The 26290-nt window shown below is 41.8% G+C and overlaps 1 protein-coding gene across 5 annotated transcripts in view; it reads left to right on the top strand.

The window, feature by feature from the left end:
* The window catches only part of LOC121884337 (SH3 and cysteine-rich domain-containing protein 2-like), a 28503-nt gene continuing 2213 nt past the window's right edge, over window positions 1–26290 (top strand). Inside the window, exons 1-9 of one of the 5 annotated variants that reach the window (XM_042393103.1) lie at window positions 1–525; window positions 11967–12315; window positions 13506–13600; window positions 15885–15969; window positions 18579–18694; window positions 19397–19466; window positions 19694–19767; window positions 19881–19969; window positions 20137–21224. In XM_042393103.1, coding sequence (XP_042249037.1) covers window positions 439–525; window positions 11967–12315; window positions 13506–13600; window positions 15885–15969; window positions 18579–18694; window positions 19397–19466; window positions 19694–19767; window positions 19881–19969; window positions 20137–20281 — 1110 coding nt within the window. In that variant the 5' untranslated portion in view covers window positions 1–438 and the 3' untranslated portion in view covers window positions 20282–21224. Of the gene's footprint in view, window positions 526–3621; window positions 3992–9598; window positions 9778–11966; window positions 12316–13505; window positions 13601–15884; window positions 15970–18578; window positions 18695–19396; window positions 19467–19693; window positions 19768–19880; window positions 19970–20136; window positions 21225–22075; window positions 22128–26290 lie in introns of those variants that run through there. The other 4 variants (XM_042393100.1, XM_042393101.1, XM_042393102.1 and 1 more) reach the window with 4 other exon arrangements.

The following is a 26290-nucleotide window of genomic DNA, read 5'->3' as shown; positions in this document are numbered from 1 at the left end:
AGCACAAGCAGATATTTATTTGGATCTTATTACACTAATCTGACATTTTCACATCGGTGTTAAGCCTTTCTTTGCTGGAGGAAGGAATTGTGCCACATTGGACCTCTCTGATGCGCGTCAAGGGACGACACGCGAGGTTCAGCCTTTTCCTGAATGCTTGTCCTCGCATGGCATAGGCGAAATATAAACATCTGGTGTGTGTGAATGTTTAGAACTACGTTAATCAACCGTACAGGCTTGCAGTTGGTGTGTGGAGAACAAATGACCATAAGGCGTCCACCTCGCAGCGCGCACAAATCCATGTGATGTGGATCTGTCACACTTTGTCAAGCTTGTATATGGCTGAAGCTGGAGATTTTCAACCGATAGGACACAATTTGAGGATTTGAAAGTTTTTTATTATTATTGTTTGTGTCTCGACGGACTCTTTCTGTACCAATGATGACTGAGAACAATGAGATGGAGAGCGACTCGCAGCTTCAGCGCTCTCCAAGCACCATGTCCATCCAACCGATGACATCCAAGGCAAGTACACACAGTTATGAGCTTTGTTCTATAAACTAAATGCTCTAATCTCTAATGACAAGTCCTGCAGTTCATACAGTTTCTCTGTAGCCCTGTGAAACGAGGAGAAATAACACACCTTGATTCAAACAATGAACTTTGTAGAGCAGTTTCCTCCACACATTGACAGCAAAATGATTGCAGGCTGAAAACGGGGACAGATTATTTCATTTTTTTTACCTGCAGTTTAGTGGTTTTGTAATCTTCCACCTGTATTCTTCCGCCGGTTAGTGTAATACTGACAATACCTCACAATTGCAGTTGTAATCATCATGACTGCGTCACTAGGTGTAACCTCATACGTAAGGTCTGATGTCACTGTCTCCCCCTTTCTGTCTCTCCAACCCCCCCTTTTCTCTGCACCCCCCCCTTTTCTCACACAAACACACACACATATGCACAAAGAGGGGATTTTTTTGAAAACTCATAATATGCATTTTGATGTGTATGAGAGGAAAGTCATTTACATAGTTATGATTAATGCTTTTCAGAAATAATGTTTACTATTAGTTATTATTGACCTTTCAGTGATGATCAAGTTTATAAATGACTTTTTTTCCCACATTGCCGCACTCACACACACTATCTAGTAACAGTTTCTTCTACAAGTTTTATTACAATAAGCACATTTATTGTGCATTTTTGTGCCTAATATGCAGAACTAGATCCTTTTACTGTATAGTGTAGGGATGCCTGAGCCTTGAGTGTTCTTACAAAGTGTAGTCATGATTCCATTTAATTTGTTGACTCGACTGTATAAACACAGATTTTGAGGGCTGGCCTCCAAGAGCAGGAGCGGTGAAAGCTTTCTCAATGCCTGCTATTTAATGCAAGGCTTTCAGGACACTTGATTCATTAGGCCCAGGCACTTGATACAACTTTCCCTCAGCTGAGTCTTTGTCTTTACCTTATGTCTCCCCTCGCTGCCAACGCACAAAACACACACGCACCTGCTGCTGACATGTTTTGAAGCAAAGTTACACAGTCAGATAGGGTGAATTAGTGTAATGTGGCACACTGCCAAATGTGGTAAACCTAAGCTCATAAGCAATCTCTTTTTCTACAAAATGCTAATGATTAAGACTACTGTCAAATGAAATCTGGGGTGTCATGTAATTGAAATCACATGACTCCACACATGTTATGCCATAGATTGGGGTGTGGCAGTCTTCCAACAGCAAGTACTTGCTGTGAAATCCAGTCAAACGTCAGTGATGCAGGATTTAGAGTAAATGTCAAGGATATAAATTTGTCATCAATGAAGCAGTGTTGCCAATTTTTATGAGATTGTGTTTATGATATATACATGCATCAAAATATGCTCTAATATGAAGAAAACATTTTTCTTTTTTTTTATTGCAGTCAATTTTTCGTTGTCCCACTTTAGAAAATTTGGTTTGAAATGTGGGACAGCATGGTTTTACTATAGTGGGACAGTCGTATATGTTGTTAAATTGGTGAAATATGCATTTAAGTACATTAAATGTGCAATGCCAATAATAATTCAGGGGTCTTGGTCTTGTAATGCTTAATTTTAACTTATTTTTAGGCAGGATGCAAATTATATTATTATTAATATTATATATAATACATGACTATACTATTGGTAACAGCAAAAACATTGTAATTACCAAATTAACCAAACTTGGTCATGCACTTTGGCCTTGAGTGTTACTGACCAGAGAGATTTCAGCCTTTCAGCCTCCCACTGAGTTCCTCAGATTTCAGTCTGAACTGTCCCACATTAGGAAATACACATAAGCTGGGACAATTTGGCACAAGGAACACTTTTATATAAGCCATTTATTCTCTGTGTGTGATATTTGCAATTTCTTCTATGATATGATTAGAAAACACCTCAGGGATTTCAGAATGGTATTGGGTGTAGATATAGTGTATTGGCTTCATATCAAAATATATTGCTGAAGTGCCAATTTCAGAAATTGTCCCACATTACTCTAGTTCACCCTACTTCACCAGCTGATTGCCTCTGCGCTACATCTAAATATTTCATGTCATGAAGCATGAAAGTCGGCATTGCATTCAGTTTCCCACTCCTCACCAGCTGCCGCCAAAGGAAACTGGGTGATAATCTGTGCCAAGCAGGACTGCTTGGTATTCATATGATTCACTGGCTGCTCCGGCTTCACCACATCACACCCATGAATACCACAAACTCATGAGGCTGGCCATTCAATCACCAGCTCTCTTCCTAATCTCCCTCTGCTCTCCCAATCAATGGAGGTTGCATTGGTTGAATTCCAGGACTCTGTGTCAAATAGATTTCACTTTAACCTTCAGCCTTCATGCTCCTGGCACAGCTCGCAGAGAGTTGATGCACACGTTAAAAGGTTAATTGTAACATCTTTTGAATTTCAGGATCAGGCTCAGAACTCAAAAGCTCCCTGCCGCTGAAGGGTCTGTGTGAATCCGCAACCATATAAGAGTCTATTAAAGAATCTCATAGGAGAATATTGAGGTTAATATCAGCTTGGCTGTGATATGTACAGCATGGTTTAGTCCCACGAAGACAGGTGTGGTCCCAGGAGATCGAAAATCAAGACCATTCTTAAAATAAAAAATCAGCCACAGGGTTTAATTTTTTGAGGGAATCTAATCAGAGGCATAGCAATGTGTCCATGATGTTTTTAATTAGATAAGGATGACGGAGAGAGAGAGAGGGAGTGGCTCGCTCTGATAACAGATGCTCCCCGAAATCCACCAGCAGCAAAATTTCCCACATACTGTAGATGGATATCGGAAATCAAGAACAGAGGAAAACAGTGCCAGGGGATTAAACAGACAGGAAGCATGGTTTTTCTCCCTGACTCCCAACACTATGCTGTGGTCTACTGCCAAGGCTGGCAGAAATGTGAGTGGTGGAACAGATGAGATGCTTGAGCAGCACTCATCAGCCAATAGTGTCGTTCTTTGTTGAGAGTGGTTTGATCTCTGAGGGCTGTTGATGCATCACGAGCCTCTTCTGTGATTCAAGTGCGCAGTTAAACCTTTTTTGGCTGGACCGCAACAGCGTGGTCGGCCTTACAAACATGAATGTCCGTGAGTGAGTGAGTGAGTGATGAAGTTACACCATTGGTCGGCCAAAGACCGAATCTTGGGACAGCTGAGTGTCCCAGAATGCATTTCGCACCAACCGGCAGTGATGGTGGAGATTTAGCTGGTCCGAAATTCCATTCTAACATGCTCTTTAGTACGCTAAAACAGTATGTGAGATTTTTTTAGTATGTCCGAAACCAATAGTACATGAGTTACATACTACTTACGGGGAAATATTGCAGTATGCAAGCACTGGACACTACGCTGGCATAAATATTCCACAACGCAGTAGTGACGACAACATCACAGATATTGGCGGACAGCAACCAAGGTAGCTCTGGCGTAACGTCAGTACCACTTCAATTTAAGTGTAAGTATAATGTTTCATTTGCTAGGCGTAATATATGTTTTAAATTAGTATTGTGGAAGCTGGTAGAGGTGAGGTTGAAACGGGCTATCATTGTTACGCACCTCCAACCGGCAAGGAGGCTCTCAGGAAGTGACGTGATAATTACAGCTCAGTGCGTCTGAAAAGATATATACTACTGTTTATTCACACAAAAGTATGTTGAACAATAATACACATATTGGGTATGTACAGTTAACCAACCTGTGCGGTGGCTAGCAGATAGTTTGCATGGCTAGCATCATTAGCATAGTGGTGCCGTCCTGTATGTAGCCCAAAGACTGTATAAAAATGAGCTGTAGCGCGGTGTCTCCAGTTTAACAGCACTATGCTGGGCAGTTGATAAGTGTGTTTCCTACAGTCTATCTGTAATAACAATGTAGGTGTTACTTCGTTATTAGGCCATCACCCAGTTGGTGTGCTAAATGATGAGACCGATATGCTGCCAATCAGTGCGGTAGAGGACAAGGGATTGAAAGAGCTACTTCGGTACCTCAAGCCCAAGTACATAATGCCGTTGTGAGCTTCTGTGACTAAACACATTTAAAACACTTTGAGGTGAAGAAGGATGAGCTAAAAGTCAAGCTAACCAGGGCAGACAAGCTAGCTCTGACCATCGATTGCTGGACACCTCTCACAAACAAAAGCTACATCACAACTTTTCTTAAAAATTAACTGGTTAGTTAATGGGTGTTGGTGTATCAAAAGCAAAATTAACTGAAACTGACATCCCTAATATGGACGTCATGACCATGGATGTATTTACTGGATACAGCGTTGGAGGCTGGGCCCCATTCGTTCCTATGAAAGTTGCTTAGTGGCACAGAAAGCCAAAAAAGTTCGACTTCTGGGTATAAATTTACCCGGATGTTACACACAGCTTCCGCATGATCTTCTGTGTTGTGGGACCCATAGAGCAAACGCACTAGCATGTCCTTTAACCCTGCATGTGCACCAGAGACTTCTGGTAGGAAGTGGAGATGTGTCGTCCATCTTTATATACAGTAAAAGGTCCGAACTAGTAAGCACGCAAGTCTGAACTTGGCACCCTTGGTATTGAGAAAGGGCCTATGTCAAATTGGCTTTAGTCAAAGCCAGGAGCGCTTCTTGGGGGCTTGGTTGCCACATGTCGCCACGTCCAGCATTTCAAATTAAAAGCCCTCTAGCGTTTCATACATGGTCCAATCATATACTAGGTTTTGACCTAGTCTTCTTTCTCTGCAAGATGAGTGCACTGGACAATCTCTGAGCACAAACATAGAGACAGGCTTGGAGATTGGCCTGTTTGTCAGCTTGCCCATTCAGTGATGAGAACACCTCAATTCATTCATGTGTCCCCTTTGGGATTTTACACCTAATTTTCTTCACTCTCTGGCTCACTCAGCCAGCTGAGAGATAGAAGGTGACTGAGTGTGAAAGATGGAGAGGAGTCTCTGGTTGGAATTGAACCAGGGCGGTCAAATTAAATTTTATAATTTACTGTGATGATTGATCATATATTTACAAAATCCTGCTGATCAGCTGAGTAATTTCATCCACGCTGTGACTAGCAAAATGAGTTCTGATGTTTTTGTTTTACACTAGAACAGCAACATTTAGTCAATTAATCGATTTGTTGATCGACAGAAAATTACTCACCAACTATTTTGATAATTACATAATTGTTTTGAGTCATTTTTTCAGAAAAAATGGCAAAATTGTCTGGTTTCAGATTCTTAAATCTGAAAATAATCATTAGTTGCAGCCCTAATTTTACACATTTGAAGAGTTTTATACTTTTGTACATTATTTTTTTTACATTTTCCCCGGTGTGATACTTATCAATATTGGAATAAATAGTAATATAGTGATTTCTATATATATATATACCACTGCTTCATCAGGAGGTCAGTTTACAGCTAAAAATCACTTTACATTTGAAGAATACATAGAGCTCAGAGTCCCAAATGCAATATTTACCTGGTTATATCAAACTATTGAATTCCTGACATTTACTTTTATATTTACAAAGAGCCATTAGCCAATATATCAAGGTGAGCATGAATCATGAGGCATGAGGTGTAAAACCCAGAGACCTCATGAATCCTCTACTTAAAGGGCAGGAATAGCTAACAAGAGCATCAAGTATAGAGATAAGAAGTCTAGTGAGGGCTGACTAATCGTTTATAATGAAAGTAGTCTGGTTTTATCACGCACACCTGTTTACACAGGACACTGTTAATTACAGTCATCTACAGTCACTCAGCATAGTGAATGCTGAAGTGTCGCTAATGATCTGCTGGGTACACATGGATGATTTTTTTGTGAACGCTGTCATTTCTAAACTTCAAAGTTTACCACAGAGTCATCATATCTCTGTGAAAACACACACACACACACACTTTTAAATTCACATCATATCTCATTAACTGTCACTTCACTTTCTCTTCAGATACGGGGGAATGACACAGATTTCACTGACGTGAGCAGGGGAGTACGTCAAAGAGGGAGGCTGAAGTGGGCCAAGGTCCTCATTAATTAATGTAACACCTTCACTACTGTGATGTTTATTGATGTCACACTCCGGGGGAAAGGTGTGAGCTGTTCAAACATTGTACATCGGACGGTTATTAGAAGCTAAAAAATAACTGGATGTATCTTTTGTGTGTCTCTAACAAGGGAGTTTGGTTTGTCACCACCGATGCTCATTCAGAAATAGAATTTGTCTGAGACTGGCAGCCATTGTGTTGTGCTTGAGGTGTAGTATGTGGACAATGATTGGGTGAGTGAAAATGGGTGGACGATGAGTTGCAAGGGCAAAGCTGCACGGTGAGGTGTGCTCGGAATTGCACTGTGGAGAGAAAAGTGGTTGTAATTCGTACTACTATTTTACACTCCCATTAAACAATCATTGTAAGGAAAAAGAGGAGAAAAGAAGTGTGTGTGTGTGTGTGTGTGTGTATGAGCAAGCACGTGACCGACTGTGTGTGCTGTGTGTGCATGTGCGATAGGGATAGAACGATGGAAGCAGCAGCCTGTGATTATGCATCTCTTATCTCGTATTCAAAGCGGGAATCTGCCAGGCTGCTGCACATAATGACAATAATGACTTTAGCCAAGCAGGGAAATGTTGGGACATGAAACTGGCTCACATACCCTCCTTGTAATGATAAAAAACCAACCCGGTTTGTTTTCTCAGAGGTTTTATATGTGTTTTTTTGTTTTTTTTGGTCTCTCCTTGTGATTTTAGCTTTTTTTTTTTTATTCCTACTTCCAAATTCCTGCCTGTCCTTGTACCTTTGACCACTACTATTTATTTCCTGCCCTTATTTCAATTTTACATTTGAAGCCACAAAGTGAAGGTGTGAATAAATACATCATGTACCTGGTACTTGAGAGTGATCATTTCATCTGAAACAACATATTCTACCGATGACCTGAAATTGGATTGAGCCGGGAAAGGTGTCTCTCATAACACGGTTGTATCACTGTTTTCCTTTTTATGGTCCAGATGAAATGGCATTTGGAGAGCATCTAACCTCCGTATCGTGATGTATTTCCAAGTGAAACGGGATAGACAGGCGGGACATAACGTTGGCAGGAATTTGATTTTAACGTTGAAAAGCGGGCATGTCATAATGAATCTTGGCTCTGTGCCACTAAAAGTTGAAGATTGATTGATGGGTGCATGTCATGATATCATTGATGGAAATTGGTTGTTTCAAGCTTACGCAAGCATGTCATATTTTGTTTTACAGAGAGAAAACATGATTGGATTTTGATATAAGAATACAAAGACACAGATTTTTTTGTGATGGGGCGGATGTGATCTCAAAGGGTTAAAAAAGGCATTTTTAATTTCATCTCAACTTTAACGCTCAAATATTCTCACTTAGGACAAGCTGTGACATCCAGCGTGTCAGGTAAAAAGGAGCATCTAGCCTCAAAGCAAAGGTGGGATGAGAAGCTGGTTTTAGAAAGACACAAAAATGTAGATGTCAGACCTCTTCGCCTAATTTCTCACAGTTAAAACTTCAGAGAGAGTACATTTTGACCTTCACAGCCTCTAAAAGAAGACACGGCTAAAGTTACTGGATTGGCTCTTCCATTTGAAGTGCTCTGTACTGGGTGAATAATTAATATCAGTCCACACTGGGGTATATTATATCCACAAGTTGCATTTATCATCACGTTTCCAGTGGGATCAACCATTTTCTTGTTCAGTCTTCACCTCTGGGCCGGCTGTGACATCCAATACATATATTCCAGCCATTTAAATTCTGATGAGGGAGGAAGAGCCATGTATTTGGATGAAATAAAAGCTTTATCATTGAATTATGACCATTCAAATCCTGCTGTCCCTCTATAGAGCATTGATTTTCAACATCTATGTAGGGTACATGTGAGAGCTGCTGTGGGGTTGATCGAAGATGTGAGAATTATGGGCTTTTACAGGTCTACTGAGACAGCTCGGCGAAATCTGGTCTGCAGCAGTGAGATTTCTGCTGCATGAAGAATATTGACTGTGCAGGCGCGTGTAATCTTGACAACTTTATGAAAAGCATTTTTGTGCAGCTTGAAAAGCTTTACTTAGTACTTGTCAGAAGTGCATTCAGTGTGGGGGAAATGGAAGACCGACACAGTCTCATCTTCACTCGACGGGCATTATCATGAAATTGCATTGGATCAATAATGCACACAAGACTAGATCATTCATCACAAGCAGGGTTTCATCTGTGGCAAAAACTCGCTTCTCTCTGACTCATCTTCATCGACATCGGCATCTCACCTGTCACAGAAATTCATGCGAGATGCTACACGTGAATGAAGACTGTATGTGCTGATGACCTGAATCGAATGTGGTATCACACTGGCTTTGACTCAGACGTATGATGCTCTCAGCTAATGTTGAAATGGAAGCTAACGGGAATGCTTTTTAGGCTGACAGATGATTAGATTAGCTGTAATTGAGACGTGTGCCTAAGCCGGAGCTGTTATGCCAGCGCTCATCTGCTCTGATTGAGAGAGGGAGGTCGACTCGAGACTGTGATGCTTCGCAGGAAACGTAGAGACACGTGTGTCAAAGCATCTTTGGTAACATTAGCAAATATGATTAAAAGGCAATCTTTATGAAATGTTTATAAGTTGTAAATTAGGATTTCTAGATCAGCAATAAGAACATTTCGGGTTGCCAGGTTGTGAAAAATCCCTTTAGCTGGTCTATATCCTCCTCCTGCATAATTTCCTATAATTTATTTCAGTGGTTTATTAGAGAGGGATAAATCTCTGACTGTTTATATGTTACTTTGCATTTACAGCTGCAGAATTGATGGCTTATTAGACGGTGAGTAAATCCTAAATGGCCATGAGATCATTAGAGGCTTATTACTACTCTATAAAGCTTGAAAAAAATGAAAATAATAATCTCATCACAAGGATCATCAGCAGCTCAGCAGCTGTTCAGCTTTCAGTTATATCTTTTACAAACACAGGAGGGACCCAAACGCAGGACACGGACAGGTTGGTGCGGTAAGAAAAGAGTTTTTATTGTGGAGGAGGATCCGGATGAGGGGCTGATGGCAGGGGATAGGAATCCGGCGACAGCAGGGGTCAGCGATGGTAATGGAGGAGCGTGGCTGGCGCGAGCGGGAGGGAGTGAGGGGCAGCGTGGCAGGCGGTGGTAGCTCGGAGGCCAGGAGGTTGCTGGCAGGCAGACAGATAAGCAGGAAGACAGGCAGGCGGGTGATGATCCCGAGGCGTAAGAAAGGCAGGTTAGTACATGAAACACGAAGAAACTGAATCACTAGGATTACAAGCTAAGCTGGCCTTGAAGCATAACTACTACTGTGGTTGAGACAACAATCTGGTGAGGTCTGGTTGAAGAGCCGGGGTAGATATACAGCAAGCTGATGAGAGGCAGGCGAGCAGACTAGGAGAGGCGATGAGCCGAATGCAGGCAGGTGCGCAGGATGAGCTGAGAATGAGGAAGGGAGACCACACCCACGTCAATATATACACAAACAATATATAGACAGAGAGGGAGACAGACTGGGGAGTACTGGGAACACAGGGAAGGGAAAACAAAATTAGGGAATCTTCTGGGGACACAGATATGGTCGTAACAGTATCACACAATCTTCTGTTTGTTTACATTTTGATAGAAACTAAAGAACAGCAACTAATTGAACTTGTTCTGTCAAGATTATTTGTTTCCAAGTTCAAAAATGAACTTTCAGTTTCAACTAGTGTAAACATCATGATGTTATACTTAACTGTCCCTGTTGGGAAATTTGCTTTGGGATTTGTTGCGCTGTAGATCAGCCCTAATTCTAAAAAAACATCTAAATAAATACGCAGTAAATACAAATTCACGAACCATAAATAAAGGTATTGAACACACGCAAACATGCACACAACGTGCCAAACAAGCTCACCCAGTCCATTCATCCCAAAAATGGATATCCACAAGCAGCACTGAAGACATACTGCACAATAACTTGGGTAGCCTGAAGGTAAAATCTGATGAGAGGAGGATGAGTCAGACTAACAATATTTTCTTGCCTTGTTTGTATCATTAATGAAGCCCTTAGTCACAGCTTATAAATCCCTTTCAAGATACAAGATGCAGAGAACAACATTACTCTGTACACCAAGATCTGTAATAGCAATATGATGTATTGTACAGCATAGCTTGTCTTCATCAGGGTAATCTGATGAAGGGAACTTTCACTAATGTAAATTTATAGGAAGCATATGGAAGTGCAAACTTACACTCAGTTACACTCACACAGTTTTATTTCTCCTGCTCTACCTCCATGTGTTACTTTCTCACACATAAACTCAAACAGACAAACTGTTTTCATATCTTATTCCCAGACGCGCAGAGCTGTAAACAGCATGTCCCTGTAAAGTGATTATGTTTGGCGCTGAGCAGAACGAGCGCAGACAAGCAGACAGACAGAGAATGTGCACACAGAGTGTCAGTGGCCTACTGATTATCTGTCTGCTTGTCTGTCTATGTTGATCCATTCTTCCCCTGCGACAGGGCCACGCCCTCGCCCTGCTCTCCCGCTGTCACTGCATGTCAGGGTAACAAATGGGCGCCTATCCTCCAGAAAACTAGCATCATCATCTGTACACAGAGCCGGAGGGAAAGGTCAGGAAACGTGCATTTATCTAGCCAATCAATGCGAGGTGGCTGCAGAGAGCAGAGCTCAAAGGGGCGTCAGTTGCTCATGTGACGTTTTCTGGCTTTTTAAAAGCAGCAACCATCCATCACATAAGACTATTTGGTCCATACAGCTTATAAAATGCGAGCGCGGCTGGTTACATCAATATGCATGAGAGAGGATACATGCAATTTGATACTGTTGCATGTTGTAGGTATGTGAGTTTTGGCCTTGTGAGCTCGGTGCAGAGCTGTTGGCGCAATCAATCGGGCCAATGAGCAGGCTCCATCAGATTAAGAGCCCTGAGGATAATAGGCTGTTATAGATGATAAGCCTGTGTAAACTGTCTTGTTTCGTTTCATCACAATAGCCCCCCTGCCACCACTACCAAGGAAATGCCATTTACACACAGCAGTCCTTAACGTAAAGAGGAAAAGCTTATTTTGTTTAACCCTGGGCCAAATGCACAAGCAGCAATGTGACTGTGCAAAGGTTTTCTTGGTCTCACTGAAGGGAACGTGCAGGTAGATTTGCTATTAATGTGATATTTCCATATGAGGTGATATTGCATTTCATGACTCATCCTCTTTCCTCATGGTGCACAGATCAGAGCCGAGTGTTGTGTTTATGAATGCCGGGATATTGCTTGTGCTTTCCTGAGGGCGTATTGGAAATTGTTATGGCTCCCGAATGTGGCGCAGGATTGTTGCTTATCTTGTGTTTATTCTTCATGTACCCTCTTTCTCTCTGTCTCTGTCTATTTGTGTGTGCGTGTGTGTGTGTCTGTGCAGCTCCAGAGACTAAAACGCTCACTGTCTTTCAAGACCATGATGCGTAGTAAGAGTGTGGAGAACTTCTTCCAAAGGTCGTACAGCGACGCTCGCCTACCCCCGGATTTCATCACAGACCCGCCGCCTCCCTCTCCTCCAATGCTGCCTGGCTCTCCTCTCGTCGGCGACCGCTCACCGTCCATTTCACCGTCTCTCAGCCCCAACCCCTCTATCTCCTCCCACTCCCCCTCTCTCAGCCTTTCCCCATCACTGCCCATCAAGCCTTCCCGACCTCAGATCACCCACTGTTTCCAGGACCATGTCTTTCGCAAGTCCAACAACTGCGAGCACTGCAAGCACATGATAGTGGGTAAGGTGCTCAGTCTATTCCCAGGACTCTCTTTGCTTTTTGCAAGACAAGATTTAGCTGCAGTTTTGTCAGGTTTTCTGTTCTACATGTTTTTGTTGGCAGGGCTTCTCATAGTGTAAACCATTTAACGTAAAGAACATCATTTATTATGCTAAAGACATTTAAAATTGTTATGTGGGAACATTTTCTTGTGACTGAAGCAGGATTTAAAGCTTAGTCTTAAAGCTAGTGTTGCTTGAACTTGTTTGACAAAAAAAAACACATGAAGAAACTTTAAATGATCTCATCTCGCCGGCTGATTTTTATCTACTCCATTTAAGGAGAATAAGATTCAAACGGGACAATATGACTCCAGTGCAGCTCTCACAGTGTCCATAACTATGAAGAAACCATTAGCAGGAATTTCTGTGCTGCAGATGTGTGTGATAAGTGCGTTCATCCCTAATTTACTGCATGCATGAACTACTCGTCGCTGCTAATATTACTGCTGAATCTACTTCCTGTCACCATGATTGATTACAGACTCCAAACTGCTCCTCTGCTTTCGTGCCTGTGTTTTTTCTTCTTGCTCGCATTGTGAATTTATTTATGTAGCTCTCTAGTTGTTCTCCACAGCAGTGCAGAATCCATTTTTTCTCTTAGAAGTATTTGATTCTTGTGTCATATCTACTGTGTAACAAATCCAGAAATAATATATTTTGTAGGATTCAAAAGATTCAACCCCTTAATTTTTTAAAAACATTCAACAATCATCAGTTGATTTCTCATTACCTAACAAATGAGGAGAAAAAAAAAAATCTCACTACTCTTTTATCACTGAAACACTAGAAAACAGAGACGAAAAAGGGAAAATGACTCAATGCCAAATCAATTATGATTGAAATATCTCCAGCTGATTTCCAATCTCTCTAAGTTGTTTTGGAAGAGGAGCTGTTGATTATGAAGCTGTTGTTGTCAGCTCTGTTAGCAGTGCCAGCTTGATAAAAACTGGGACAGTGCTTGATTACACACTCTCTACCTGAGCAGAGAGAAACCTGCTCATATGATCTGAAGAACCACTTTGTTTCGTTAACACTCTCTGCCTGGTGCGGATCTGTAGCCTGCTGTGTTTTTTTTTTTTTTCTTTTTGTGGCTGCCTCCATTTGTGCATCCTCTGCTCTGATTCTCCCAATGTCTGTCTCTCTCTGCAGGAAACTCCAAACAAGCTCTTCGGTGTAAAACGTGCAAGATGGCCGCTCACCTGTGGTGCACCTCGGAACTATCGCAGCAGCCGTGTCATGGGAAGGTGCGAATACACAGAAAATCACATTGAATTTTCCCCTTGTAACTTTGTTATTTTTTTCCTCAACATAGTCACTGACTGAATATCTTGGTTTGTTACACTTCTTTTTATCTGTAATCAGTGAATTTGGTAACATTTTGGGTGCTGTGCAATCACTGCTGTGTTGTTTTTGTACTGTACTTCACTTCAGAGTGCTTTTACTAAGATTTGTGAAGTTTATGTGTGTGGATCATCTCTTTGTTCAGCTATAGTTGCTATAACAACCGAGTTCTTCCTCTATTAATCATCAAACAATATAATCAAACAAGCTGGAAATATAAAAAAAAAAAAAAGCCACCAAGTCATGTCCTTGAAGTCCCCCTTCATTCAAAAATATGTTTTGCTTATTGTTGCTTCAGTTTTGATGTTTGAGCTTCACTGTGCACAATGATGTGTGTGTGTGCAGAGTTTGACATCAGAATGTTTTCACATTCGTCTGCTGAAGGAGGAAGCTTTCTCTCAGCTCACCTTACATCTGAGTTTAAGAGATATGTTAAGGAGGTGGAGTAATTTCTGTTTACAGCATTATGAGGAATGAAAATGCCTTCAAATTAGTGTTTTGAAAGAGAGAAAACTCTTTACAGGGTGTGTTTTGTATTAATATGGTGAGCAGTTTCTTCTCCTCAGCTCACTTTGACCTCCCTTTTCTTTTATTCCTGGATTTAATATCCACATTATAAAAACACCAGCAACAATAACAGCTTGGATTGCGATCATGATTTGAACCTGAGCAGAAACACTGTTACCATGGTAACTTTACCATAACCCTGGATCAGCTGGACTCAGAATTTTACCTGCATATTGAAATTCAAATTAATCGGATATGTTTTCCGGAAAAGCCTTGAGTTCAGTTTAAAGGTAAAAAAAAAAAAAAAGAAATTAACATTTTAACAGAAGTTTCAGGCAGCTGAGCGCAGCAGAACAGAAAATGCAAACGTAAGTTGAATCACTGTCATGTCATATAAGTCGAGGACAGCAGCAATTCATGCAATTAAATGACAACATCTACTAATGTGTTTTTTTTTAAAAAAAAAAAAACACTACATCACTGCACACATCCATTGCTTCAGTGCACAGAAACACCAGCGCAGAAACACTCTTGACCTGAGGGCACACTCAGTCTTACTCAGTATTCAAGCCATATGTGCAGTTTAAATTAAAATGCTGACAGAACACAGACACATACGGTAAAGGGCAGAATGCTGTTTATGCAGTCGATGTTTATTAAGAGATGTGAAGTGCTGATGTGGTGGAAACAAAACATTAATCCCACTGTCGTCTATTTGGGACCAGGAAGATGAACATTTACGACCCAAACTTGATCTGAAATCGTTCTATAGTCCATCGCTGACACCTGCATGGTAAAGTTAAAGATTTACACTGTGGAATTTTTTAGTAAAAGTTCATGTAGATGCTATGGACACTGCATTATTCATGCCATTGTGCTAACTTGTGGATTTTGAACCTGGGTACTGGTTGAAGGGCAATGGTGCAAGGTGAATTTAGTCCACTAGGCAGCAAATTGGGGGTGATTTTAGATGCAGCTCTGCAGCTTTTGTTTATCCTCTAGAGCAGAGGATATTAGCATGCAGCAAGAGGTGAGACCTTCTGAGAGCCACTCGGAAAATTTTAAGAGCACTGCATTCAGCGCAGAGAGGAGCACAAAGAAAGTGAAGGAGAGGTTAGGGGAATGATGACGGCAGCGAAAAGCAAAATGTTATCAGACCGGAGCCTGTACATCCCTCACGAGAACAAAGGTATCACTTATTAGCTTTGATCAGCAGAGTGTGTCTCTCTTCAACATAATATGACAAAGTGAGTGGCTCATTTGCAAGTCAAGGCAAACCAATATCTCAGCTGAAACACTTACTGCGCTTAATTCAGTGTGAAATTGCAGTCTTGTGGACACACACACACACACACACAGAATCACATGTCCATGGCTATGTGTAAGCCATGTGCACACAAGTAAGTGACTGAGTGAATTCATTGTTCATAATTAGCAGCAGAGAGAGCAAACACTTCGCTTCAGTTTGTGACTCAATGGCGGAAATGCGCACCACTCTATGTGTGCGCTCACATGTCTGTAAAGTGTGTCTTGATGTGTTTCCGATTCAGTCGTTTTTAAAATGACCCCATTAATGTCCTAAAATCACTACACAGAGCCGGTTTCCCATCAGCTCAGCCTATAAACAGGAAGTAAATGGAAACCGGAAAGATCATTCTGCTTTCTGCTCTCCTCCATTAGCCTGGAGCGTTCAAGCGAAACTTCAGCTCGCCCATGCTCGTCAATGACCAACTGGCTGTCGTCAAGGAAGTCCAGCCAAGCCAAGGTGAGTATACCTGAGTGTCTGTGTGTGTGTGTGTGTGTGTGTGTGTGTGTGTGTAAGAATGTGTGCACATGTGCATTGTTTTGTTTGGGTGTCTCTCTGTGTGTGCTTTTGTTTTGTGATGTTGCTCTTGTCTGGCCTTTTTTTTTTTTTGGTTTTATTTTTTAGATTTTTGTTTGCTTGTGCGTGTACTGTAATAAAACCAGCACTGTCTCCATCTCACCTGACAACCGAGGAGCATGAAGTGGAAAAAGCTAAAGAGGAAGAACAAATTCAGCTTCTCTTGGAGGCTGACGGATGGTCCACACTCTGAAAGTATGTGATTAACATATTCATAAACTCTAATGTTTATGTTTTTATATATAATGTTTTGGATTTTTACTGTTTATCCTTGGGTTGATGACATGTTCTTCTGACTTTAAAATTTTGTTGTGTAACACTGATTAACACTGATGCTGCATTCACGTCACATCATTCAGACCTTAATATCAATACGGACAGCCAAGCCAAAGACATTCATGTCAACCTCCGAGTTGTTATTCCACGTCTGAGACATGCAATTATATCTCCCACTTGGTGAAAAGAATCAGTGGCTGGGAGTTATATTTACAATTCAATTGATTCAGCTAATTTAACCACTATAAATATATAGCACAGAGAAAGTAAGGCCATTTAAATGGTGTGACTACAAGGCTACCATGCAGAATGAATACTAGCAAATTGGAACAATTTCAGAAGTTTTTGTGTTCTTCCCATTCTGCCAACAATTCATGAATGCAGCATTTAACATGTTGTATAAGCACAGACTGTTTTTAGATCCACTCGCCCAAAAGTACCTGAATTTGTTCTTCCTTTCTACATAATCTGTGATCGGGTGCTTGTTTTGCTTTCCATCAAAATGAAAACACGTCACCAAAGTCCTCTCCAGTCCACCGTGCTTTATTCACCAAACGTTTTCAGCTATCTCGCCTTCACCAGGGTGGGGGTGAACACTTGTGTAGGTGATGCAGTCCTTCATCTCACATACTGTTTGCCTCACTGAATCAGGGGTTAGCACTTCATGTTGTCACTTCCTTGTACTATCCATGAATCAGGGTACAATTAACCTACAACTTCGTCATCACCCTGAGCTCAGCTCCATGACGCCTGGGACTCCGCCAGGGCCAGCTGAGAGTGCAACCTGCCAAACTCACAATCACACATTGCAAAGTGTCCTCAGAGTTATGCCAACAAAAAAAAAAAGCTTGGTAAAATACTGTGCTCATATTTACGCATATTAGTATCAGACGCCAAATTTTCATGATGGATTTTTTTCAGACTTTAATTTCCCATCCACAAAGACATTTACTGTCTCATATTAAAGCTCATTTATGAGGGGAGAGTCTAATAGCTACAGGAGTGAATAACCTAGCGAATACACAGATGTATACACAGATTTGACTTGTTTCTCTATTTTGACAAAAGCAACAGCTGTAAGATTAAAGAAGGATTTAGTTTCGGCTTGACTTTGGACAACCCAGTCTGAGTAATGGTTTTAGGGATACAATCTTTGTCATTGATCAAATCTGTTTAGCGCATAGTTTGTTAAAATAAGCTCTAGTCACAAGGGATTAAAGTTGTCAAAGGCTTATTTGTAGACAGATTTGAAGCCATATCGCAAATAAAATTCAGCTTGCGCTGAGAAGAAAAGCTTAAGGTCACTGACATGGTGAAAAATAATTGTTTATATAAAAAAGATAACTGCAATCTTTGAGCACATTTTTCTGCTATTTGCTTTCCAGCAGTTAATTGCTCTTTGCAGAAATGCGTCCTTCATTCATGCTGCCATTATCAACTTAAAGCACAAATATGCTTTATCGCCTCCAAATACTCGGACTAATCGTACAAAGAAATTGTTGCAGGATTTCCGTTTTTAGCATTCCTTTTAAATATTTCATCTGTCTGGAAAGCACACAGAGACTCAATATGAAACTGCAAATCACTTCATCCTGCAGACACACACACACACACACACACACACACACACACACACACACATAACACATCTGGCCCTACAGAAAACTCATTCAGCCCTCCATTCGACTCGTGTGTTGAGTTGGAAGGGAAAAGGAGCAGAAAATGTCATTCCTAACTTCTGAAATACTCTGATAATACCAGGCACCGCCATCTACATGAAATGTAGCAATGATGGCTTTCTGAGGATTTCCATATTTTAAATCGTGTCTCTTATTCACTTTCTACTCAACTGCAGCTCCAGATATATTACAGCTATTAAAACTAAGACACATCTCTCGCCAGTAAGTAATTATATAAATAAATCAATTAAATTTGAATGTCTTGATGTCTTCTTAACTTTTGGCCGCTGTCCTCTCTCAGATCTAAAGTGGGTCACTTTGGTCCTGGACTGACTGTGTTACTACAGTTATATTTAGACCCACCGGTTCCTCCAGATTGGCACAGGCACAAACAGTGTAATCTCAGTGTGTAGTCCTAATTGTAGTGTGTGTGGAACTGTGTCTTTGTGTGAATAATTTACATGTGTGTTTGTAAATGAACCGAACATAAGTGTGTGCGGCACCGCGTGAGTCTTATGAATGTGTGTGTGGTTTCAGAGGCTACGCGGATGCGTGTAGACCCCGTGTATGCCGCCTTGCGCTACGGGACGTCCTTGGCACAGATGAGCCGCTCCAGTTTTGGCAGTTTGTCAGAGTCACCAACACACAACCTGGTATGACATCATCACCCTGTGGGCGGAAGTAGAGGGCAGTTGGATCCTGTGTGATACAAAGTTTTGTCAATATTGATCCATCGGTCAACTTTCTGGGGAAGTATTGAGACCACAGAGCAGTGATATTTCAAACTGTCTGCAAAAAGTTGCCAGACTTTGCTGGATATCATTAAAGATGACTTTATATTCAGCTTTAAAATTAATTTAATGTAAAGCCTGTTAAAAGATTTCTCTCTTTTGAGGTCATGCTAGTCGCCTGCTTAAATCCAATTTGGTATCTGAGAGGTGTTACAACTGAGCACCAGGGTATCGTCTATGACACTGGCCTCTGTGGTTCCCCTCATTAAACATGTAGTTAAAAGTGACTTATGTCTGAGTTCAAGTCTCCACGTATATATGTGTTTAAATTTTAGTGAAATGTATCAGATATCAGTAAATAGAACAGGAGAACATAGACAGATTCAGTCTGAAAATCAGTCTCTCATATTGATCTAACCATATTATAATCAGACTAAAATATATGACATGTGGAGTACACCTCTTTGCAGGTCTATTTTCAACAATAAGAATTACTGATCTGTGTGGTGTGCATTCTGAATAATTGAAAGCAGAATTTTACAGAGTTTTACTCCCTCTGTCAGATAAATCCTTTTCGCCTTCTTGGTGCTAACACATTATTTTTTCCCCTCTCTGTGTCTTAAGGAGGAGGGAGGTGAGGAGATGCAGCAGAGACAGTGCAGCATGGAGGAGGAGATAACTCAGGAGACAGGGGGTAAACACACTGTGTGCTTGTGTTATCATGTATGTGGATGTGCATATGTACCGTGTATGTCCACGCCTATGTGTGTCTATGCATATGTTGTGTTTACCTGAGCATGTCTGTCTCGTGTGTGTGAGAGATTTACTGTGCCTGGATGAGAGTAATTACATGCCTTATTGCATATGTGTGGGTACGTGCGTGCCTGGCACCTCCTAAGAAAAATTTCTCACCATTTCCAGACACCCCTGTCCCTGACACGGAGATTGAGAAGGAAGAAGACGCGAGCAGTGGCCAAGCTCAGACGCCTACAGAGGTGAGCGGTGTGTGCATACTGTCACCCCTTGTTGTTTTCCTCCTCGATCATGTACTTCTGTCTCACTGCCTCCCTTTCCGGCCTCTACTCCCCGTGTCTCTCTCTGTGTCCAGGTGCCCAAGCGTATCGAAGTTCACTCCATCCACACCTATGTAGCGCTCTACAAGTTTCTGCCTCAGGAACAGAATGACCTGGAACTGCAGTGAGTAATAACCAAACAGACTGTGTACGTGCAAGCATTTCGTAACCATGTGTGCGCACATATTGCTCCAATGTGCACTCCATAGAGTTTTTGCTATTGTGTGTGCATGAGTGCATTTGCTTTAGTCTGTTTTTTTTGTTCCTCCTTGTGTTTTGCCCCGGCTGTAGTTCCTGCAGGACAAAAATGTCCCCACCATCTGCAGAGGACAGTACCGGGGCACCCTTAAGGATGGCTAATTATAAACTCGGAGCCCATCACTGTCCCCGCATAGAGCTAGCGACTGAGCTGTGTTCCCAGCAGGGAAGAGGATAAAGACACTGAGACACTGAACAACTGAGAGATGAAAGGGCAGACAGACATGAGGGAAGACGGCATAGAGCTGAAGATTATCATAGGCTGAGAGAGAGAGGGTGGGAAAAAAACCAGGCGGAGAAAACCAAGCTCCCATATAGAAGTGAAAGCGCTATAGGACGGAGAAGGACAAGGAAAGGGAAGAAAGGGAAGGACAGAGCAGTGAAACGAGGGCAGGATGTGTATGTGTGCACAATAGGGAGACAGCTATCGCACAGGTAGATCCATGGGACTGTTAGCAGCCATCTGTGCTGCAGCTCCGTGTGTGAGTGCACAACATATGAAGGCATTATGCGTTTCTGTGCTTCTCTCAGGCTCTGACTACTGAAGACAAAATATATTTGAAAGAAGTCAAGAACAGACAGTAGTTTGTGCTGATCATAACTTAAAATTATTTATTTCGGCTGACCACACCTGTTAAACACTAGGAAAACTCTTCATATATTAAAGGATAGGTTCACAGTATTTTAAAAGAATAGTCACATTCTCATATTTACAATAAAATAGTTATTGATGGTTCCTCATTCCGTGCAAAAATGAATCTCTCCCTCTTTTGTTACAATGCCTCCACTGTGACTCAGAAAGGAAACACAAAAACTGGGAATTTTTGCAATAAAAACTGTAACTTTGGAAGACCGCGTTTGAGTTGAGTAATTCAGACTGTTGAGGCCTCATATTGTCCTCAGCTGTGTTTCAGAAAGTATTTTTACACAGAGCGAGGACTGTGAAATTTTGTCCTTCATCGCCTGAGGATGACACAGAAACTTTAATTCTTTCTACTCTTCAGTGAGTTTTCATTTTCACAAAGAAAAGATGCAAAATCTAAACACTCACGCTGTCAACTAGACCTACTGCACCGTTTCTGCCATCATTGTTGTGGGCGCACATACGCAGGAGATGCAACATCTCACGTCGGTCTCGCAATCTGAAGTCACACATGAAAATAGTGACATGATTATAAAGTTGTATTTCTCTGCCAATGAATAAAACAGCTAGTAGGTGTTGAGTTTTTCTAACTAGCGGTAGGAATATTGTAGGAAAAATGTAATATTTCTGAAAACTAAACCATAAATTTAGGTTTTAAATAGCTGTGCTACTGGGAGAAACCTCAGTAAGCAGAATAATAAATATTTGATAAGTATCAGCTCAGGTATATGGGTCTCACCCTAGTTGGTAAGTTTATGTAAGTGTGTGCAAACTTATGTGTGTGTGTGTTTGTGAGCGATGATCATATAGGGCAGTAGTGAGAGCAGACACCCCAGGAGATGCAACGTACAGAAGTGCAATTGGGACAGCAGTTTCTCCCCGTGTATCTAGGACAGTGGGTACACTGTGTACGTGCATGTGTGTGTGCTGGAAAGTCTCATCAAAAAACTGGTAGCGTCATTAGCATGCAGCCCAGGTTGGCTGCAGATCGGGTCCAGACTTCACTGCTGCAGTAGGCGCTACAGAGTCGTATTTCATGTAGACCTCATGGCAGTTGCTCTGTCACCTCTGCAGAGGGACACAAAGGCTCGTCTACATTTTAACCACCACAGCTCTGTAACTGTGGCAGCTTGATAATGTTATCTTCTTGGCTTGAACTAAACTCTCTTTTCTTTCTCTCTTCCTTGCCGCTCCCACTCTCTCAACTCCTTTATCTCCCCATCATGTACCCCACTCTCGTCTCTGCATCCCCTTACCCTCTCCACCTCAATCACCTCCCCTTTGTGCCTCCTCTTTTTTTCATCTCCTCTCTTGTCTTATCTCCTCCAGTCCGGGTGATAGGGTGCAGGTCACTGATGACTCTAATGAGGAGTGGTGGAAGGTGGGTAATAAATCATTTGCAAACATATGTGTGTGCGTGTGTGCTTGTTGGTTTGTGTGTAGATGCGTACCTCTGTGTATAATGTGTATTCAAGTGCGCAGAAATGTGTGTCAAGTCACAAATGTGTGTGTACATTTATTGTGCGCATGTGTTAATTCAAGTCTTTAAATTAAGCCTTTAATGCATAACACCTGCTCCATTTTTTCCTGTCATAAACATGCAGGCAGCCACAGACAGAAATAGAACATAATTTCCTCTGAAAATTACCAAAAGAGTTTTAACATAATGAACTTGACTGGTGTTGCAGCCTCAAAGAGGTCTTTATTGAGTCTTTAATGAGCTTCACTTGGTCCCAATGGAAATAAATGTGCATCTGTATGTGTGTGTGTGTGTGTGTGTGTGTGTGTGTGTGTGTGTGTGTCAGTCAAAGAAAAAGGGAGTTGCACCCAGTCTTAACTAAAGTCTGTCTGTCTTCTATCAGTAGGTGTATATTTACCAGAACCTATGTAGCCTGAAGTGAAGCAGCAGTCATTAAACACCCTAAATCAACATTGCCATTCTGAGGAACCTTTAAATTATGTATGTTTGTAATATTTGTGTCATGTGTTCATTATTAATGTATATTTTATGAATCACTTTACTAAACCCATTACGACCTGGTGCAGAGGATGATAAACAGGGAAATATTGCTGCATAATGAGGCACACGCAGACATTGTCATAATCGACGTAATCTGCTGTTAATGTTTTTCTTTAAATGTGTCGAAAACGATTCTATTTCATTTGTGCTCCACCCTCTAATGCGCTTCACTATTGGGTTTACTACTTCTACATGGCTCCGTTCGGCACCTGAGAAAAGATCTTTGCACTCACCACCCAATTAGGAGGTGGCAACCATGCAGCATCTCCCACTATAAGAGCCTACGCTGCTTGTATCCCTTTTTCACTCAGCCACCTTGAGAACGTATTGCATGCGAGTTCAGTTTCACCATCTCATTCTGCCGCCAACCTCCTCCTTTTATCAGCATACTTCAGACCTCTCTCTCCATCCCCACTAAGAGGGCAGCCTTGGAGGAGAAAATAGCCGCACTCCCCCGAAAAGGGGCCGCATCGACGGTTCCCCAGCTGGAGGCGCGGAGGGGCTTCTTTTCCCTGTATTTTCTGGTTCCCAAGAAATCAGGGGGCATGAGATCGATACTGAACCTGCATGTCCTGAACAGCCACATTGCACGGAGACCATTCCACATGTTGACAGTCAGACAGCATTTGGTATGTATCCAGCCAGGTGACTGGATTACATCCATATATTTGTCTGACACGTACGTCAACGTCTCCTTACTGCCACTACAGGAAGTACCTGCATTTTGCAGTGGGAGGATGGATCTCCCAGTATTGCCATCTCCTGTTCAGGTACTCTCTATGCCCACGCACGTTCTCCAAGTGTGTGGACATGGTGCTGGCGCTGCTCAGGGAGAAGGGGGTGAGAATCTTGACCTACATAGAAGACTGGCTGATTCTTGCTGCATCACGTCAGGAGGCAGAATCCCACACAGCTCTGATCACACGTCACACAGCTGGGCTTCTCCATCTACCCTACCAAAAGCTCCCTACAGCCGAGCCAGCAGATGCCCTACCTTGGTCTGCAGTTAGACTCCCGTACCATGACTGCACACCTGTAAGAGGAGCATGTGGAGGCGTTACAGTGGCTGACTTAACACATGAGATCCACGGCCTCTGTGCAGGCTGGGAGCGTCACGTCACTCCTCAGGATGATGTCAGCAGCCCACCCAATGGTGTGCCTGGGGCTGCTATTTATGAGAAACCTCCGACATTGGTTTGCGCAGCTTTGGCTGCACCTGAGCTGGGGCAAACAGCATGAACTCTGGCGTGGAGGGACGTGATGTTTTGGGACTCACCTGGCCATTTTCATAAAGGGGTGCAACTGGGGTGTGTTCTTCATTACAGGCCAACATGGGAGGCGCATGGTTAAGCTCCCACTGCCACATCAACCTGCAGAAGGTGCTTCACCATTATGCCTCACAACTGAGTGGGAAGCTCATCATGGTGAGGTCAGACAACATCACGGTGGTGGCCTACCTGAACAGACAGGGTGGTGTCAGATCCCCGGCCCCCCAAACCCTGTCGTGTCCTCTATGGCGCTTTTCATTGGCCGCCTCCTGGTCTTCAACTTTGTCTTCACATTTGTCAAAGTTCTTCTTCTTCTCTGCTGTTTCTTGGTTGTGGCTGGGTTGGAACTAGTGTCAGTACTGGCCCAGCTGGGAGTGCATCTCAACCCTAACGGTCTTCGCCTTCAGTTATAACCAATAGCAAAATCAAGGAACACAATTAATATTACACTCTGAAAAAATCTACTAATCGAATACATATCAATGGTAAAATTATCTGCCTCCATTAAGAAACAAACCGCTGATTTTGTCTTGGATCTGGAATCCATTTATCTATATACTAAATTCTTAATTTCCACACCGATTTCACCTCTTTTTGCATGTCCACCATCAACAATAAACATGCACACCATCATTCACACACACATATCTGCCATTACACATACACCGTGATCCCTACAAATGTTTAATCTGACACACATACTCCCAACAAACATACACACATTCAGACCCCACCAGCTCGCTCTAATCTATCCCTCCCTCAGTTTTCTTTTTTTACTCTCTTTCCCTCTGAACTGCTCTTGTGAAACATCATTATTATCATAATGTGTTCTTACTTCTTAACCCAATTTTCTATCACACGCACATTTCTCTAAACCGTTTAACTTTCAATACTCTCTTTTCTTTTCTTTTTTTTCTGTTTTCCTATATTTCTTATTCTTATTCTGTTCGTGTTTCTTCCTTTTGTTGTTATGAATGCTATTACACAGACTGGTAGGATGAGGATTAGGATGGGATTATTATTATTAAACAGAACACTATTAGCAATATTGCACAATTTACAAGATGATGATTATGCTGTTGATTAGTATTATTATTACATAGATTATTATTGGTAGGTTGAGATTGGGGATGATGATGATGGTGATAATTACTATTATGCTTAAAAATGATTACACTGATTATTTCTAATGGTACAATGATGATTTTTGTACAGATGGTGATTATTTTTTGCTATTACACGTTAATTGGATGACGAAGATTTTTGTTTTTATTAATTTATTTATTACTTATTTTATTTACTGACTGGTTTGCTTACTTATTTACCTATCTTCTGTCAAGTTTAATTTCCCAAAAACCAAAAGATAGCTCTGCATGATGGGACCATCTCTTACCGGACCCAGGTGGCTGAGGGGGCTCAAGGGTCCTTACTGGTTTGGACAGTTTGGTATCTGAGGGCCTATTCCCTGTTAAATCCCCCTTTAAATGCTCCTCAGACCCAAATGAACAATGCAACAGGCCAGCAACCTCCTACAGATCTGGGAGTGACCTAAAGCAGGGTTAGAAATGAGAGCAAGGAAGGGGGAGGAGCAGAGAAAGGGGAGTACGGATAGACAAGCAAACAAACTATAAAAAGATGTGGTTAGATAGGAGTAGAGAGAAAAAAAAAGAAACAAAAAATTCTGTTGTGACCCATCCTGGTTTTCCCCTGGTGCCTCTTCATCCCTGGGACCCAACCAGAGATGCCCCCCAACAGCACTGCAGCTTTCTTTTTTTTTCTTTCCTTTTCTCTCTCTTCTCTGTTTGTTCCTTCTGCTCTCTTCCCTCTATATCCTTACACACGCACACACACAACACCTACCCACAAAAAAACACACCTACACACCAAACGTGCATCTAGTATTAAGCCAAAATTTTATTTTATTTTCTTATTAATTTGTTCTTGTTGTTTTGCTTCGGGTTACTGTCTGGTTCTGTTGCTTCTCCCGTTTGCACTCTCCTGTGTCATATGTGTTTTTATGTTAATTATTTACCTTGGAATCAATTTATGTTAATTACTTATCCTGCACTAAATTAAAAAGGAAAAAAAAAAAATGCTAGCTAAGCCTGTTAGAGGGCAGAGCACGTACAAAGTAGAAATAGTAGTTATCTGGATGTAACTCCAGTTCTATGAGTACGTGCGGAGCCCTCTAACTAGAAGCCCAGCTGGCCCCAGTCAAGTGTTGCTGAGCTTCAAAGGGAGACGAGCAGTGTAGAC

This window comes from Thunnus maccoyii, chromosome 18 (genome assembly GCF_910596095.1).
Source record: "Thunnus maccoyii chromosome 18, fThuMac1.1, whole genome shotgun sequence".
Classification (NCBI taxonomy): domain Eukaryota; kingdom Metazoa; phylum Chordata; class Actinopteri; order Scombriformes; family Scombridae; genus Thunnus; species Thunnus maccoyii.
The sequence above is the reverse complement of the archived record's forward strand: the minus strand, read 5'-3'. Positions and strand labels throughout refer to the sequence as shown.